Genomic DNA, 16055 nt, shown 5'->3' with positions numbered 1-16055 from the left:
TATTATTATTATTATTATTATTATTATAATTAGAACAACCTAAAAATTGCTATTAATACTCATTGAATGTTCTTATAACATGAAATTTAAATATTTTGATTGATTTATGAAATTTTTTATATAATTGCTTTGTCAAATTACTCAACCTGATTAATAAATGAAATTTTTGGATTGTCCTAATTATAACTTTTTATGTTTCATAGTTTTCTTTTGTTAGCCTTGGTACCTTTTATCACATACTTATGTTATCTAGCTGGTGTATATCTATAATACAAAGCTGAACGTCTGTGTATCTGGTCACGAATAGGCTCCTATATGGTTGACTATTATAGAAAACTGATCACATATAATGATAGAAGATGTATCGAGACACAGGAATGGGTATGTTTGATCTGGTATAATAATGATTCATTAAAATTTTTGGGTCTGCGTACATGCCTGGTCCACAAAGTATGGAAATAAAAAAATTAAAAAATTAAAAAAAAAAAGAACGTTTACAAGTGTTTTTGATATAGATGTACATAATAATACTTTGATAAGTATGTTTTAACTTAAATAGGGATGGTATAATAAAACTGTGAGGTCTGCGTTCGCGCCTGGCCTCCATAGAATGGAAATAGGTACAAACTTTATTAAAGACTTTTCATATCTATCTGCGTAAGTATACTTTGATAATTATGTTTCAGTTTGAAGAAATATGGTATAATAAAATTATGGGGTATTCGCTCACGCCTGACCTCCATAGAATGGAAATATGTCACAAAGTTTAACAAGGTTTTTTAATATAGATCCACAGAATATTGTGATAAGTGTTTCAGTGTGAACAAGTATGGTATAATAAATTATGGGGTCTATCTATTTTATTTTTACTTTCATCATATTTTGCTTCAGTTTTGATACCCCCAAATTCGAAGCTATCTCTTTACAACCGTTCCTTTTCATAACCTATCATACTTTTATAAATCAGAGTCGATTTTCTGTAGGCTGTTTTTGAACCCAGTCAACGACGGGTACTTTTGCTAGTATATATATATATATATATATATATATATATATATACACATACATACACATATACACACGTGTCTTGTATATATATATATATATATATATATATATATATATATATATATATATATATATATATATATATACAGTGATGATCATATTTATTGGCACGGTAAAATAAAAGTTAAATTTTGTCTAATAAATTCTAAAAAAGGGATTAAATTAAAGAAAATAACAAAGTATATTATGTATTTTTAACTGGCCTTTCCGATGCAGCAATCGGATTTTAGAAAAAATAAATAACAAAGGAACAACAAACATAATTGCAAAAAACCCTTGTTCAAAATTATTGGCACGGCTTTGTTTTTCTTTTAGTATCAGTATAATATCAATCAATTTCCGGTTTACGTGCTTTCTGAACTTTTTTATAGCCATATTATGCTTGTTTAACGCTAATTCAGTGAATAATTTTTTTCAGATAATTTTTAGATAGCGATTTATTTAAACTATTATAAGTGACTAAATTATGATTTTCAATCGCCATGGTTAAAACTAAGGAACACAGCGAAGACGTCAGGAAGCTTGTTGTAGCATGCCATACCAATGGGGAGGGCTATGATAAGATTTCAAAGAAGCTAAACCTTCCCAAATCCACTGTTAGAGCCATAATAAACAAGTTCAAATCGCAAGGCCACATTATGAGTTTAGAGGGTAGAGGGAGAAAAAGGATTCTTTCCCCAAGAGATGAACGGAAAATTGTTCGACAAGTAAAACAAAACCCAAGGATCTCTGTTGGGGAGATTGTTGATGAACAGAGCACCTCTGGAGTGAATGTATCTCGACATACAGTTGGTAGAGTTTTGAAGACAGCTGGTTTAAAAGCATGTCGTCCGAGAAAGACTCCCTTATTGAAGCCTATGCACCTGAAAGCAAGGCTAGCCTTTGCAAAACGTCATATTGATAAAGATGTTGCATTCTGGAAACGTGTTCTATGGACTGACGAAACGAAAATAGAGTTATTTGGCCATAATAAAGTGTCTTATATTTACAGAAAATCTGGCGAAGCTTTCCTGCCTAAGAACACCATACCCACAGTGAAGTACGGTGGAGGCAGCTTGATGTTTTGGGGATCCTTTGCTGCCTCTGGACCAGGGCGACTTGTTAAGGTCACAGGTAGCATAAAAAAGGAAGATTATGTTAAAATATTGGATGAAAACCTGAAAGACTCTGCTAAAGAGCTCTCACTTGGTCGTCGCTGGTGGTTCATGCAAGATAATGACCCAAAGCATTCGGCTAAACTGACTAAGAAATGGCTTGAGGACAATCATATTAATGTTTTGGAGTGGCCATCACAAAGCCCAGACCTTAATCCAATTGAAAATTTATGGAGAACATTAAAATTGAGGGTAATGCAAAGGAAGCCTAAGAATCTTATTCAATTGGAGGATTATTGTCAGGAAGAGTGGGCTAAAATTACTACTGAAGAGTGCAACAACTTGGTTGTAAACTATGAAAAGTGACTGAGGAAGGTAATCAAGGCCAAAGGCTATACAATTGATTATTAAATAAATCGTGCCAATAATTTTGAACAAGGGTTTTTTGCAATTATGTTTGTTGTTCCTTTGTTATTTATTTTTTCTAAAATCCGATTGCTGCATCGGAAAGGCCAGTTAAAAATACATAATATACTTTGTTATTTTCTTTAATTTAATCCCTTTTTTAGAATTTATTAGACAAAATTTAACTTTTATTTTACCGTGCCAATAAATATGATCATCACTGTATATATATATATACACACACACACATTTCTTAATTGATTTTATGCATGTATTTCTTAATTGTGTCAAACGTCTAGTAGTGTATATAACAGTGTCTTCCATACTTAATATTTAATTAATGCGTGTATACAGAGATACATATCCATGTATATAAAATGTTCATTGTGTGTGCAGTTGTTTCTTCACAAATACATGTAGTTAACAAACATGCCACAAACTTTTATCGACAGCTTTCTTACAATTAAACAATAACAATGACTGCTTATCTCAGACCCAAAAGAATCACACCTTATTTGCCCAAACTTCTAAAAGAACGCCATAACAAGTTATATTTTACATGGTTTTATTCCTCTTATGGATTCCCTTGTTGGAGTTTGGCACGTTGAGTCTTTTTCTACATCTTCACTTGCCCACTTCCATCAGCGTCGTTCACACGTCTGTTCACTAACACGTTTTTTGCCAACTCATTAGTTTGAGCTCTGCTAACTAACTATTACATCAGCAAAGTAGACTAAAATATGTGTCGTTTACTTAAACTAACCAAATTTCAATCTCTTATAAAATTCCTAAATCGACTTTGTTTATTTAATTTCTGCTTGAATTCCCAACTAAACATTCCAAGCTGTAAATACACATTTTCCAAAATGTAATTGTTTTATTTTTCGAATAATAATTATCGACTAGGTTACCTGGTGTTGTCTGGTCAATATCTAACACTTATGGATGTATGAAGCAAGACGAAAAATAAATAAAAGGAAACGATATAAAAAGTTTTCTTTCATTTTCACAAAAAACGAATCCAACACTGAAAAATTTCCACATAGATGGGTAAACTTTGAGGTAGTATTGTTGGTTGGTTGGTTGTTTTTGTTTTACAGCATATCAACCTTTTTCAGGTTATTTAATGCCGAATCTAGTTATTTTGAGGAACGATTTTTAATGGAGTATATATATATTTTTTTAAGTCAGATTCTATTTAACCCATAGTTGGGACCCTAACAGGTACTACCACTCCAGGCCAGAGTGGACCTTGGAGCAATGGCAATTAAAGGGTGGCTCCACACTCCCCAAGGCCCGCAAGGTGGGGCCTCACCATCGGATATAGTTTTAGGTCATATCCAGGACCGAGGTAGTATTGTGAAATGGCAAGCAAAATAGAGTCATAAACAGTAAATAATTCCCTTATTAGCAGGCAAATTATTTACGACAAGGTAAATGCCTGCCTGCCTATCTCTGGCTGCTCTGCTGGCACTTTAAATTAGGGGAAAAAATTTCACTTGACTTCTCCGAGAGGGGATCAAAAAAACAAGGAAAGCATAGCTGGCTACACCCTTAAAGAAGGGAGCCTCTCTGATATGACAGTCAGGCATATCAATTGGTGCCAAGTGGGGATAAGAGTATTTATAGTGAAAAGATAGAAGCTTGGCTTTTGATGCGGTAAAATTAATCAGCCACCTTTTACTCCATTGCCTCACATGCTCAAGGTCAGAGGAGAGAGACTCAGAGAGATTTTGGTCTTTGATGGCCTTTGAAGTGTTGCTATAGATGGTAGAGTCGTCTGCAATGAATGAACTTAGAATGTGATTTGGGAGATCATTCATGAACAGAAGAGAGTTGGGCCCAGGATGGATTCTTGACGCATGCCAGTACTGATAATTTGATCTTTGGACTTCATTCAATCAATGATTACTTGTATAAACCTATCGAAGAGAAAGGATTCGATGGTTGAGAAGACATTTCCAGTTAGTCCATAGTTGGAAATCTTGAATTATGATAAAAATTATCATAAACTAATATTTCTTTTATATTATTACTACTATCATTATTATTATTATTATTATTATTATTATTATTATTATAATAACTAATATTTCTTTTTGTAATTATAGCTTTGCTATCTTGGTTTGTTTTTGGTGAGGAGCAAAGTGTAGTATCTATTCTAACATTAGATTGACAAAGTTCTTGCAGAATTTGAAATGATGTATTTTCAAATAAGTTATAATACCTTTACTTTATATATAATTTTAAAGAGCGTTTTTTACTCAATCTAATCGTTTAAATTATAGTCGTTTTAGAGCAATCATATCTTTGTTTCAGAACGTTGAATACAAGATGGAAACAAAGCAAATTCACACGATTTTCTTATTTTCTTAATTCAAGCTAAGTCAAAAAGCTGCTTAAACAGTTCACGATATCAACAAAGTTTTTGACCCAGGAACCACTACTGAATATGCTTGTTTTGCGTTGGAACAAATTGTGGTCATTCTGATGGTGCTTATTTTGATCAATAAGTTTTTGTTTGGACTGAGATATGTTCATCTGAATTTAAAAGTTAAAAACTACAAGAACTTTCAAGCAAACATGCATGTCTACAGACTTTTTGTATTTTATCAGCAGTTACTTTCAAAAATACAAATATTTATGCAACTTTCTTATGATGCTATGATAGATTTGCCTCTCTTTCTCTCTTCTCCCACTTCTTATCACTTGCACTTAATTTATATCTTTCATTTTTCTTCCGACTATCTAGATCACTCATCTACAGATGAAAAGTGTGCATGCTGACAAGCTGACAATAACATTCGTTTTAGTAATAAGATATAGCTCTATACTGAGGATTGAAACTTCAGCCTCCAGAAGAGTGTAATTTTACAACTGAATGTAACCAAGTACTTTATACACTATGTTATCCCATGTGAAAGAAGAGACACAAAATGGCCAATTCATTTACGCACTTGGAGTGCATGATGGAAAAGGAAGTGCATGATGGGAAAGGCAGTTTCTTGTTTTTTCCTGAAGTTGGACAAAAGGAGGTGAGCAGGTCATTAAGGCAGATTGGAAAAAGGGGAGAGGTGTGTTTTTGCATAAGGTGAGCACTTTTAACTAGCCTACTCTTCCGTAGAGCATGAGCTATTCTGGCACAATACTTTGATGAACATGGCTGAATGAAAATGGTCAAATGTTGAGGCCCTTTACTGGAGAAGGGGACTTAGTTAAATGGCTAGACAAGTTAAAGATGGTGGCAAAGCTTCAGAAGATTGAAGATGTGGTTAACTTGCTACCATTATACTTAGAAGGGGAAGCCCTCACAATATACCAGCAAATGCGGGAAGAAGACAAAGGAAACCTTGCCCTGGTAGAACAGCGACTGAAATTAGTGTTCGCAGAGGGACCTTTTGAGGCACTTGGCAAGCTTTCAGAGTTCACATAGACTGGTGAGTCGGTCAATGTCTTCACCTCAGAGATTTGGAGACTGGCAGGATTGGCTGATTATGTGGGAAATGACTATGAGATTGTACCTGGTGAATGGTTTCCTTGAAGTTTCTGCGAATCTGCAGAGAATAACAGGGATTGGTAATATGGAGGTGGATGATTTCTTGATCCATGCTAGAGTTCTGGTTAATGGTCCAGTTGCGGCTGCAAGTGGAAGTGCATGTATAAGACCCCTCATGGATGACGAGAGGCAGGTGGCAAGGAGGCAAGAGGGTAGATTTGACGTAAACTGCTTCTGATGCCAGGGTCCCCACCTGGTTAAAGAGCAGGGATCTTGGTGGGACACATCAGCAGAAACTGTGTCACCTCCCAAGACCAGGAAAACGAGTAAAGAAGAATTGTTGCAACAGTAGTTACCCCCCCCCCTTCTGTGTGGAAATGGCGCCAGATGAATCATTGCCACAATTAGTGGTAATTATCAACGGGAAAAAGCCATAGCCCTTGTTGACATGGGCTGCACCACGATACTGTTAGCAAGGAATGTCGCTAAATCATGGAGCGGAGCCAGCATTATCAAGACTGTGGACAGCAAGGAGGTGAGAAGCCTGGAAGAGACGACAGCTGAAGTGATGATATAAGGTGTGCCCATTGTGCTGCAAGCTCTCGTGTTGGATCGTCTGGCTGGTGGTGTTGATATGGTGCTTGGTATGAAGGCAATCAACCAGTTGGGGAGCGTTACAGTGAGGGAAAGCCAAGTGACTTTTGGATGCCTCAGTGTGATAGGGATGGCAGGAGTAGAAAGTGGAGAGAAAATCAAAGCACAAAAACCAGAGGCTTGCTGCATCGAGGATGAGGATTTCCTGACAAAGTTTGATGGTGAGAGGTGGACAGTGGAGTGCCAATGGATCTCTGGACTGCCAAAACTACGAAATAAACTGAATTGCTATGAGAGCACATTGCAAGGAGAAACGAGAAAAGAATTTTAAAAAGGTGGATAGAAAAGGGAATCTTGAAGCCTTGGTCAGAGGAAGAAAGAGAGTGCTGCCACTTCTGGCAGTTGTTCAGCCTACCAAGAACAAGGGTAGGCCTGTACTGGACTTTAGGGAGCTAAACAAACATATAGCCTGCCATACTGGAGAGGGAATCGATGTATGTGAAAAGGTTGAGGAAATGGAGGAGGATGAAGCGGGCCTCTAAGATCGTAGACCTGCAGTCGGCCTAATTGCAGATTCACGTGGACAAAAAGCTTTGGTAGTACCAACTGGTCAAGTACAAGAGATAACTGCATTGTCTGACGAGGTTGGGCTTTTGGTTAAGTTCAGCTCTGAAAATCATGACTGTTGTCCTGAAGATAGTATTGAAGAAGGATTGTGAAATGGATGGGGCCACTAGTTCATATATTGATGACATTCTTGTGGAGGAGGCAGAGATGACAGCAGAGAAGGTGAGAGATCATATTGAGGAATATGGATTAACTGCAAAACAGGCAGAGTTGCTAGACGGTGGAGCAACTTTGGGATTGAGACTGTGGCAAGATGGAAAGGGAAACCTTATCTTCAAACGAGGAATGAAGTACCTGAAGTTGTGACTGAATTGACAAGGTGAGAACTTTTTTGAGTCCGCGGGATGTGGACCATTGCTGGTTGGCTCAGGATGGTGTGCAGTTTTATAAAACAGCAGATGGATACTGGCTGCTGAGAGGGCCGCATGACGAAGGAGGTTGTAACATAAGAGAAGTCATCACGAGAGTGAAGAAGGAGAATCCAGTGAAGGGAGAATGGTATGTTAGCAATACAGAAGGAGGAGTAACATGGTGCAATGCAAGTAGTCTGGCACTGGGTGTCATATTGGAGATAGGTGTGACTGTGGAAGACGCGCCATGGCTAAGGAAGAAAAATGATTACTCCCATATAAATGTTACTGAACTGGATGCCACTATGAAAGGGATCAATCTGGCCCTGAAGTGGGGACTGAAAGTAATTGAGATCACAACTGATTCAACAACAGTAGTATCGTGGATCAGGTCGGCAGTGATTGATGATAGAAGAGTTAAGATGAAAGGTGCTGCTGAAATGTTGATCAACTGAAGACTTGGAGCACTTGCAGATCTGATTAAGGAGTTCCAATTGAAGGAGTCTGTCATGCTGGTCTCCCATCAGAAAAGAATAAGGCGGATATAATGTATGGGAGTAAAGAAGGCCTGGTTGCAGGAGGGAAAGAGTGTGTCTTCTGTATGCTGTGCAAAAGAGGAGGTTAAAGAATTGCATAATATGCACCACTTTTAGTCAAGAGTGGACATTGTTCCTGGCAAGGGAAGTTAACCCAGAAATTATCAAGGAAGATTTCAAGGAGGTAGTGGAAAATTGTAGGGAATGCCAGTTGATCGACTCCACACCGTCCAGAAATGAGGCAGGAGAACTACATGTGGCGGAGGACTGGAAATGGTTGGCCATTGATGTCATGCACTATTGGCACAAACTGTACTTATCGATGATTGACTGTGGACCAGGAAGATTTGCTATCTGGAGAGAGATTAAGTCGGAAACTGCATGGGAGATCGGAAAAGTTGTTGAGGAAAAATTTTTGGAGAGAGCACCAGTTGCAGAGTTGTTGATGGACAACGGCCCTGCTTTTTGGTTGAAGTTTGTAGGGAGGTGTGTGACAAGTGGGATGTTCGGCAATTTTTTAGGGTAACATATCGACTAAGTGGCAATGGAATAGTGGAAAGGCATCAACGTACCATCAAGGCTGATGCAGAGAAAAGCTTCCCAATGTGAAATGTACTAGTCGCTGGGGAAGGGGAGTAGTAACGGGGATGCAGTCAAAGAATAATGTAATTGTAGATGGTGTTCCCTGACATATCTTAGACCTGTGTTGTGTTTGCCTGCCGGTGGACAGTAATGGTTATGAGGATGAGAAGATCAAGATCCGTTAAGAAGCGAATGGTGTGCCCCAACTCAACATGGATCTACTCTGTGTTTCCTTACAGTTGGATCAGAATGACTGTAACGAAGCTAAGAATGTCATTCCCCAAGAAGAAGTCACCCAAAGGCATAAGAGGAGGAGGCCTGCTTGGATGAAAGACTACGAGGTGTTTTATTGATCTCAGAGATTGGGGGGGGGGTGTATCTGCAAACAAAAAATGTTGAAAGAAGAGAGACAACATGGCCGACTCATTTATGCACTTAGAGTGCATGATGGGAAACAGTTTTTTTTTTTTTTTTTTGAAGTAGGACATAAAAGGAGGTGAGCAGGTCATTAAGGCAGATTGGGGAATGGAGAGAGGTATGCCTTTGTGTCGGGTGAGCACTTTTAACCAGCCTACTCTTCCATAAAGCACATAAGGACTATAACTCTATCCCAGTTAGCAAAATCTCTTAGTGATATAAATAAACTCTGAGCCTTCATTCTATTTTGTTTTATTAGAGATTCGCTGGTGTAAAAACCTCAGCAATAAGTGCCAACGGTTGGTATGTACCCTCTGTAGAGAAGTGCTGGCATTCGAACCCGAAACCCATCCTATACGAAAAATAGGATAAATGCAAATGTTGGCGCTATCATGGTTCAAGGCGGCAGATTAAAAAGATGTCTTTTTGTCTTGTTCTACAAGAGTGAAATCTATCTTGTGCACATTAGGCTGTTGTTGGGAAGAGGACAAAAAGAAAATTATGACTGCGGCGGCAAAGAAGAAGAAATAGAATGCTGAACTGATTGTTAAGAAGAATTCCGAATCCAACCATTTTTTTTTCTCTTTTTTCTGTTTTAAGAACAAGAAAACGTTTCATCAAGTATGAACATGACATACATTGAACAAATTTATGTAACTAAAATAGGGATTAATTCCCAGAGAAAAACTATACAATCTTTCACTTCCGACTACCCATTTTATTTTATCCAACCTGGCAACTATCTTGAAAGACATTCCCTTTCCTACAAGCACCATTATTTTCACCTTACCTAAGAACTGACTTGCTTGTTTTTGGAGGTAAAAAGACCCCAGAAAGCAGCGAGAAGCTCATTTCTATACTGATTGATTTGGGAGGGTCTTATTAATCATCAAGCAATTTATTCCATTTTGCTTTATATACTGCCTGCTTTTTAGTAGACCCCCCCCCCCCCAACTAATGGAAGTAAAATTGTACATATATTTTTTTGTAAATAAAAAAAATCTTCAAACCCCCGGGACAACATTAAGTATGATTGCCCACAGTGTGAATGCGGTATTTTGGTGATTGAAACTAGTTTAAGAGAATAGACCACAAGGATGATGAACAGCCCCCACCAACTCACCCAATTTGGCCTTGTGCCACATTTGTTGCATAAATTTTTCGATATTATTTGTAAAATTTATTATACTCTTTATATGTGAACCAAAGAAAAATGATATTCGAAAAGAAACATAACTTGTTTTTGGAAAAGATTATTTCTGGAATATTTTTTTGTATTTTGCTTTTTCAATAATTTTTAATTGCTTTTGTTTTAATTTTATTAATTTTATCAAATTATAACAGCATATTTATTTTTGTAAGAAGTAAATATACATTTGAGGGATTTTTAACAGAAAATTTTTATTTTGAAACTAAGTTAATTTGAAAATATGGGTTTTAAATTATGTTTACATTTGGGAAGTAGGACTTAAATAATGTGTTCGGCTAAACTAGTCCTTTTCAGCTGCAGCCATAATTGGGGCACTAAATTTACATAGAGTCCTATTTCTGTAAAAGATTATGTGTAAAAGTGAAAACATTTTTGAAATCTTCATATCATGTAGTTGGCCATTTTAATAAAAATTTAGAGAATAAATAAATTTTATTTTCAATATGAAAATTATTGCACAACAAATTTACTATTTTCTTTTGTCATCTTTTAAGCAATTTTATAACTCAAACCTGAAATACATTTATTTTTCTCATTAAACAATTGCTTTAGGAGACTTTGAATTTTCCAGAATATATGGACGTTTTTGTTTGTCCATTTAATAGCAAGTTAACTCTTGAATTCTTTAATGCTGTTCTAAGCAATTCATTATATACGATTGATTGAACACAACTTGCTAATTTCCCGATATTATCAATGCATAAATAACTACAAAAGATCCAATAGAATTTGAACTCTGCATGAAAGCTTCCATAGTCTATGAAAGTATCCATTAAGTCAACTGAAGATAAAGACTAGTATATTTCATTAGATTGATCCCTTGCTCTTAAATAATTCTAGATAATTTTCATCAGTTTTTGCAAATATTTGGTTTACCAATATATTTTGTTAGGTGGAAGACGCTCATAGAATTGAAAATCTTTTAAAAATTCTTTTATGGTTCTTAATTGATTGGTCGCCATTTATCAAGACCAAGTGTCACTTAAGGATTAGTGTTAATGAGATGGGAATGATTGTTAGTTGAGAGGTTGGGAGTACCAACATTGACCAAAAATACTGATTGCTTTTGAGTACTTATGAAGTGGATTATGACAAGAATTTGTTAACATTGGATTTGAAAATGGCCAAGTTTGTAATCAACAGGAAATCAGTTCCATGACAATGAGTTCCACAAGCGAGAAGCCCTTGCAGAGCTCCTTTATCTATGGAAATTCTATCAGATGCTAGGTACTTGAAGGGAGAATAGAAAAACCATTTTCCATTATGATAGAAAACCAATTTTTGTTGTGAATGTCTTACAATGAGGAATCAACGAGTAAAGAGAGACTAGCAACGTCTCTTCTACCAGAAACACAGCATACATTCGTTTTAGGATTAAAACTAACCTTTAGCAGAGCTTCATTTTGGTAATTCATAATTTTATATTGCAATATCCGTTCTGATAGAATCATTTTTCATTAGAACAATTTAATCTAGAAATCTTGAAAGAAAATTGACTTTTTATAAAAATTTAGTAGAAGTATAAGAATAGTACTGCATAATCTTATACTTGGAATCCCTGATGGAATTGGTTTTCTCATTATTAATGTGATTTTTCCTCAGAATCTGTTCATTAGTTTTTCATAAAATTTTGCATAAAGTTATGAAAAAAAAAAAGCACAGAAACTTTTATTTTTTCATGAGAACACTGGTTTATCCCTCCAAAAAATAAAATGCTCTCCAATAAGGAAACATATCTTTTACAAATATCTAAAATTCCTTTTATTAGTTTTGTCATAAATTCACCAAAACTTGTTTACATGTTGTTTACATGAATCACTTGAATCAGGTATTAGTGACAACCGAAAAAACAAAAAAACAAAAAAAAAAACAAAACACTGGTTAATTCCTTTGAAGGTGACCACTCATTTGTTTCTTTGAAAATGACCCCCAAATTTACAAAATTTTTTATATCATTCAAATAGTGGTAATCGCAGGCAGATATGCTGTATTTATTTTCTTGACTTATACACTTAAGCTTGTGTATGGTATGATTTTCATTTTCGGTGGTTGGTTTGATATTTTCACAATGTTGGATTTATTCCTATATGTTATATGTAAAAAAAATTGTCTTTCATTTAAATGAGAAAATGTGTGACCATCTTTTACTTTGTCTTTCATTTGTAATGAGTAACTCAGGATCGAGTAGTTGAGAGAAAAACTCCTGCCACTGAATACTGGTAATAAGTATATTTTCTTATTATTGTAAATGAGGCAAATTATACTACACTTATCTTTTTCATTTTCATCGATTCTTTGATCTTCCTTTTTAAATCAACAATCATGTAGAGCAGATCTTATCTGTTTTTGTAATATAGAAATGTGCTGCTGAAATAGACCCTTTCCTCTCGAAACTCTATAACAAATACCTTGCCGAATCTTGTATCTCTGATAGTTGAAAAAAAAGCCTCTGTGATACCAGTGTTCAAATAGTCTGTTGAAAAAACTGATCTGCATTATTGCCCCATAAATCTCCTTTAGTTCTTCACTTCATCTTTAAATTATTAATCAATCCAACAATGGTTCACTACCTAGAACATACTTAACTTCTTTTTAACCGACAGTATGAATTTATGCAATCCGATTTTACTGCAGATGTCCTAACAGTTGTCTTTAAACGCATATACCATACACTGGATAAGGAAGATGAACCTATAATGGTAACACTTGATATATCCAAAGCCTTTGACAAAGCATAAAAATTAATTGATACAGTAGTTTTTGGACAAATATTTAAAATAAGCAGATTCATCTTAGCTAAAAGAAAGATCCAGGTCGCTCTTAATAATAACCATACTTTCAAACAACATAACATTAATACGGATATGCCCCAGGGGTTGATATTTCAAGTATCAATATGTGTATGTAAGCAACTTAGCATACATAAATTCAAAAATGTTTGAATAAAAAAAATATTACATGTTAAAATATTTAACATGTCATATTTCGTTTACTTTTATTCAATTATTTTCTAATTTATGCCAGAAAAGTTGCTTTGATATGTGCATATGCACATATCAATAATAATGATATTTAGTGTTCTTAGCTGAACAAGTCAGTGGAAAGTAAAATGGTTATCATTTTTAATCTGATAATTTTTATCATTTTTAACTTGATAATATCTAAGGAAAATGACAATTATCAGCAAGTTGCAAAAAAAAAAAATCTTTAAAATTATTCATCTTTTGAATGGTTGATCTCTGAACTATTTCGTTAATCTGTGCATTAGTCAAGAGAACATGTTAAAGCTCACTAAGGCTACATGTATAAAAAGGTTTTGTTTACAATAGGAGATTCTGTATTTGGAGATATTTAAAGATAAACTGAAAAAAGTTTTAAAACTTTTAATGTTAGTCAATTTGAGTGACCTACTATTTGGTCTTAGAAAGCATTCAGATGAAGCAACAGATATATCATACATACATAACGGATGACAGACCAAAATTTAGCAAGTCACCAAAATTTAGCAAGTCACCAAAATTTAGTCACTTTGTGTGATTATTTTTTTAAGCTCTAACCTTATGTTTTATAATATCGATTATTCTCAATCAATATCTGAATTTCAAAGCATTCAGTCTGAACACTAATACAAAAAAAAATACTAACATCAATCAAGAAATTTCTGGAACAAGTGTTGGTGAACAATTTATGAAAGTTTTTATCAACATAACTTTCTTAAAATAAGTTTTTGTTTTTCAACAGTAGTGTTAGAATTAACAAAGATATAAAGCTTTAGACAAGAAAATGAATGTTGATTTAAGTTACTGATTGTTTTTAGACAACACAATAAAAATGATCAATGCATCAAAGTATTTGAAACAAATATCATTTTCACATAGAATAATATTGGAAGAGAAAGTAAACTTTTAGTTAAAGGAAAAAAATTTAAAATGAAACTTTATTCTATTGGACAAAACAACCGGCTGAAACCTATATAATTTTCCTTCTAATCAATCTTATTTGCCATTTAAAAAATGAATCTGTACAATTGTATAAAATTGAAAAATAAATTCACAGTTTTCCAAAGTTCCGATATTCAATAAACTATTCCGACTATAATTTTTAGAATTCATCTACTAATATCACTTCAATTTTTTATCCTATTTAACAGACGTTTTATTTAATTACTTCTTATAAGTTAATTGAAAAATACATAATATGCTATTCATTGAGGCTTTACAAGATTTACATATATTAATCTAATCCGCATTTGCAATCTATTAAAGTAAAACATTTGATGACATCAAAGAAATTCACGCAGGAAAAGTGGCTTAATAGCAAAAGAAATTTTTATCACTTATAAAGATGTAATTTAATATTTACTCCTACATCAACATAGATTTCATTGTTAAGATAACACATAGTTGGTTATAAAAAGTTAATTAAAACAATGGGATAAGAAAATTTCTAGTAATTATTTTATTAATTTTCCATAGATCTAGTCAAGATTCCAACCAAATTGATCGATTTGATCTCATTTGCTGATTAACTGGAAGCACATATTAGTCATAAAGTTAGCATTTGTAAAGCAGCACATGAAATTCACCTTAAAAATATTTTTAAATCTGAAAAATTACAGCAATTCTTAAATCAATTGAAAATAATCTTTTAAGCTTACAAAAGAATTAAAATGACACATCATTCATAAGATAAAATATGAAAGGAAATCTATCAAATAATTTACTATGCAAACCTGTAATAGGTGTAATATTTTTGTACAATTATAATTGAATATGAATCAACTTTCCAATTTTCAGTTGGATCAAGTTTTGATTTGAGCCCTAATTAAAACTTGATAGAATCATCTATAAAAGGTATTTTTGAAGGAGTCTTGCGTTTAACAAGATTAGGTCATGATTTATGCATCTGTACATTCCATATAAACGCAAATCATATATATATATATATGTTTCAAAAAAGCATTAATAATAATTTTATTTTATTAAAACAAAAACGGAAATAAAAAAATTGATAAAAGATATATTTTTCTTGACTGACAACCATGGGGGTATTTGATAGAATAGAAAAAAAGAAAGGAGAGTCAAAAAAGAAATGTGGGGAAAAATATGTATCTGACCTCATGTTCAAATAACTGGAGCACCTTCGCCTCCCGCCACACCCCAGTTGATCGGAACTCCATCGTCTCAGGACAGTTAGTGTGTGCATGCAAAAGCCATATGCCGTTAGGCGCCGGAACTATCTTCGAGTGGGATAATGCTGCTACAAGTGTAATGTAAATGCACTCGCTCCTCAAAGCATCCCCATAGGATAGTGATAGAAGTAGATAATGGGAGAGGGGGGGGGGGAATAAGCAGCAGAGGCCGAGGGAAACATGCAAATAAACGACTGCGTTATTGAATTGAGTCTAACACAATTGCAATCAGTGTCAGTCAGTAGTGCACAGTGGCACAGATAGGCAGAACAAGGAACAAGTCAATACATTTAAAGAAACAAAAAACATAATTAAGTAATGAAAAGAAAACGCGAATGAAAAATAAAATCTCAACAAAAACAAATAAGATATGATGCTTTTCTCAATATACATATAATGCGTTCCTTTCTCAATATCTTTACAAAAGTTTTTTTCTCTTTTAAAGAGAGAGAGAGAGAGAGAGAGAGAGAGAGAGAGAGAGAGAG

The 16055-nt window shown here is 34.4% G+C and overlaps 1 protein-coding gene across 8 annotated transcripts in view; it reads right to left on the bottom strand.

The window, feature by feature from the left end:
• Window positions 1–16055, bottom strand: part of LOC145284754 (PTB domain-containing engulfment adapter protein 1-like) — a 361348-nt gene that overhangs the window by 174574 nt on the left and 170719 nt on the right. For 3 of the 8 annotated variants that reach the window (XM_080133712.1, XM_080133713.1, XM_080133721.1), the window contains exon 1: window positions 15496–15699. The exons of the other annotated variants lie outside the window; for them this stretch is intronic. In XM_080133712.1, the coding sequence (XP_079989838.1) occupies window positions 15496–15584 (89 nt within the window). In that variant the 5' untranslated portion in view covers window positions 15585–15699. Of the gene's footprint in view, window positions 1–15495; window positions 15700–16055 lie in introns of those variants that run through there. 8 annotated transcript variants of the gene reach the window in all.

This window comes from Euprymna scolopes, chromosome 9 (genome assembly GCF_053919585.1).
Source record: "Euprymna scolopes isolate OS-2025 chromosome 9, ASM5391958v1, whole genome shotgun sequence".
Classification (NCBI taxonomy): Eukaryota; Metazoa; Mollusca; class Cephalopoda; order Sepiida; family Sepiolidae; genus Euprymna; species Euprymna scolopes.
This window is presented reverse-complemented; position numbering and strand designations above follow the sequence as displayed.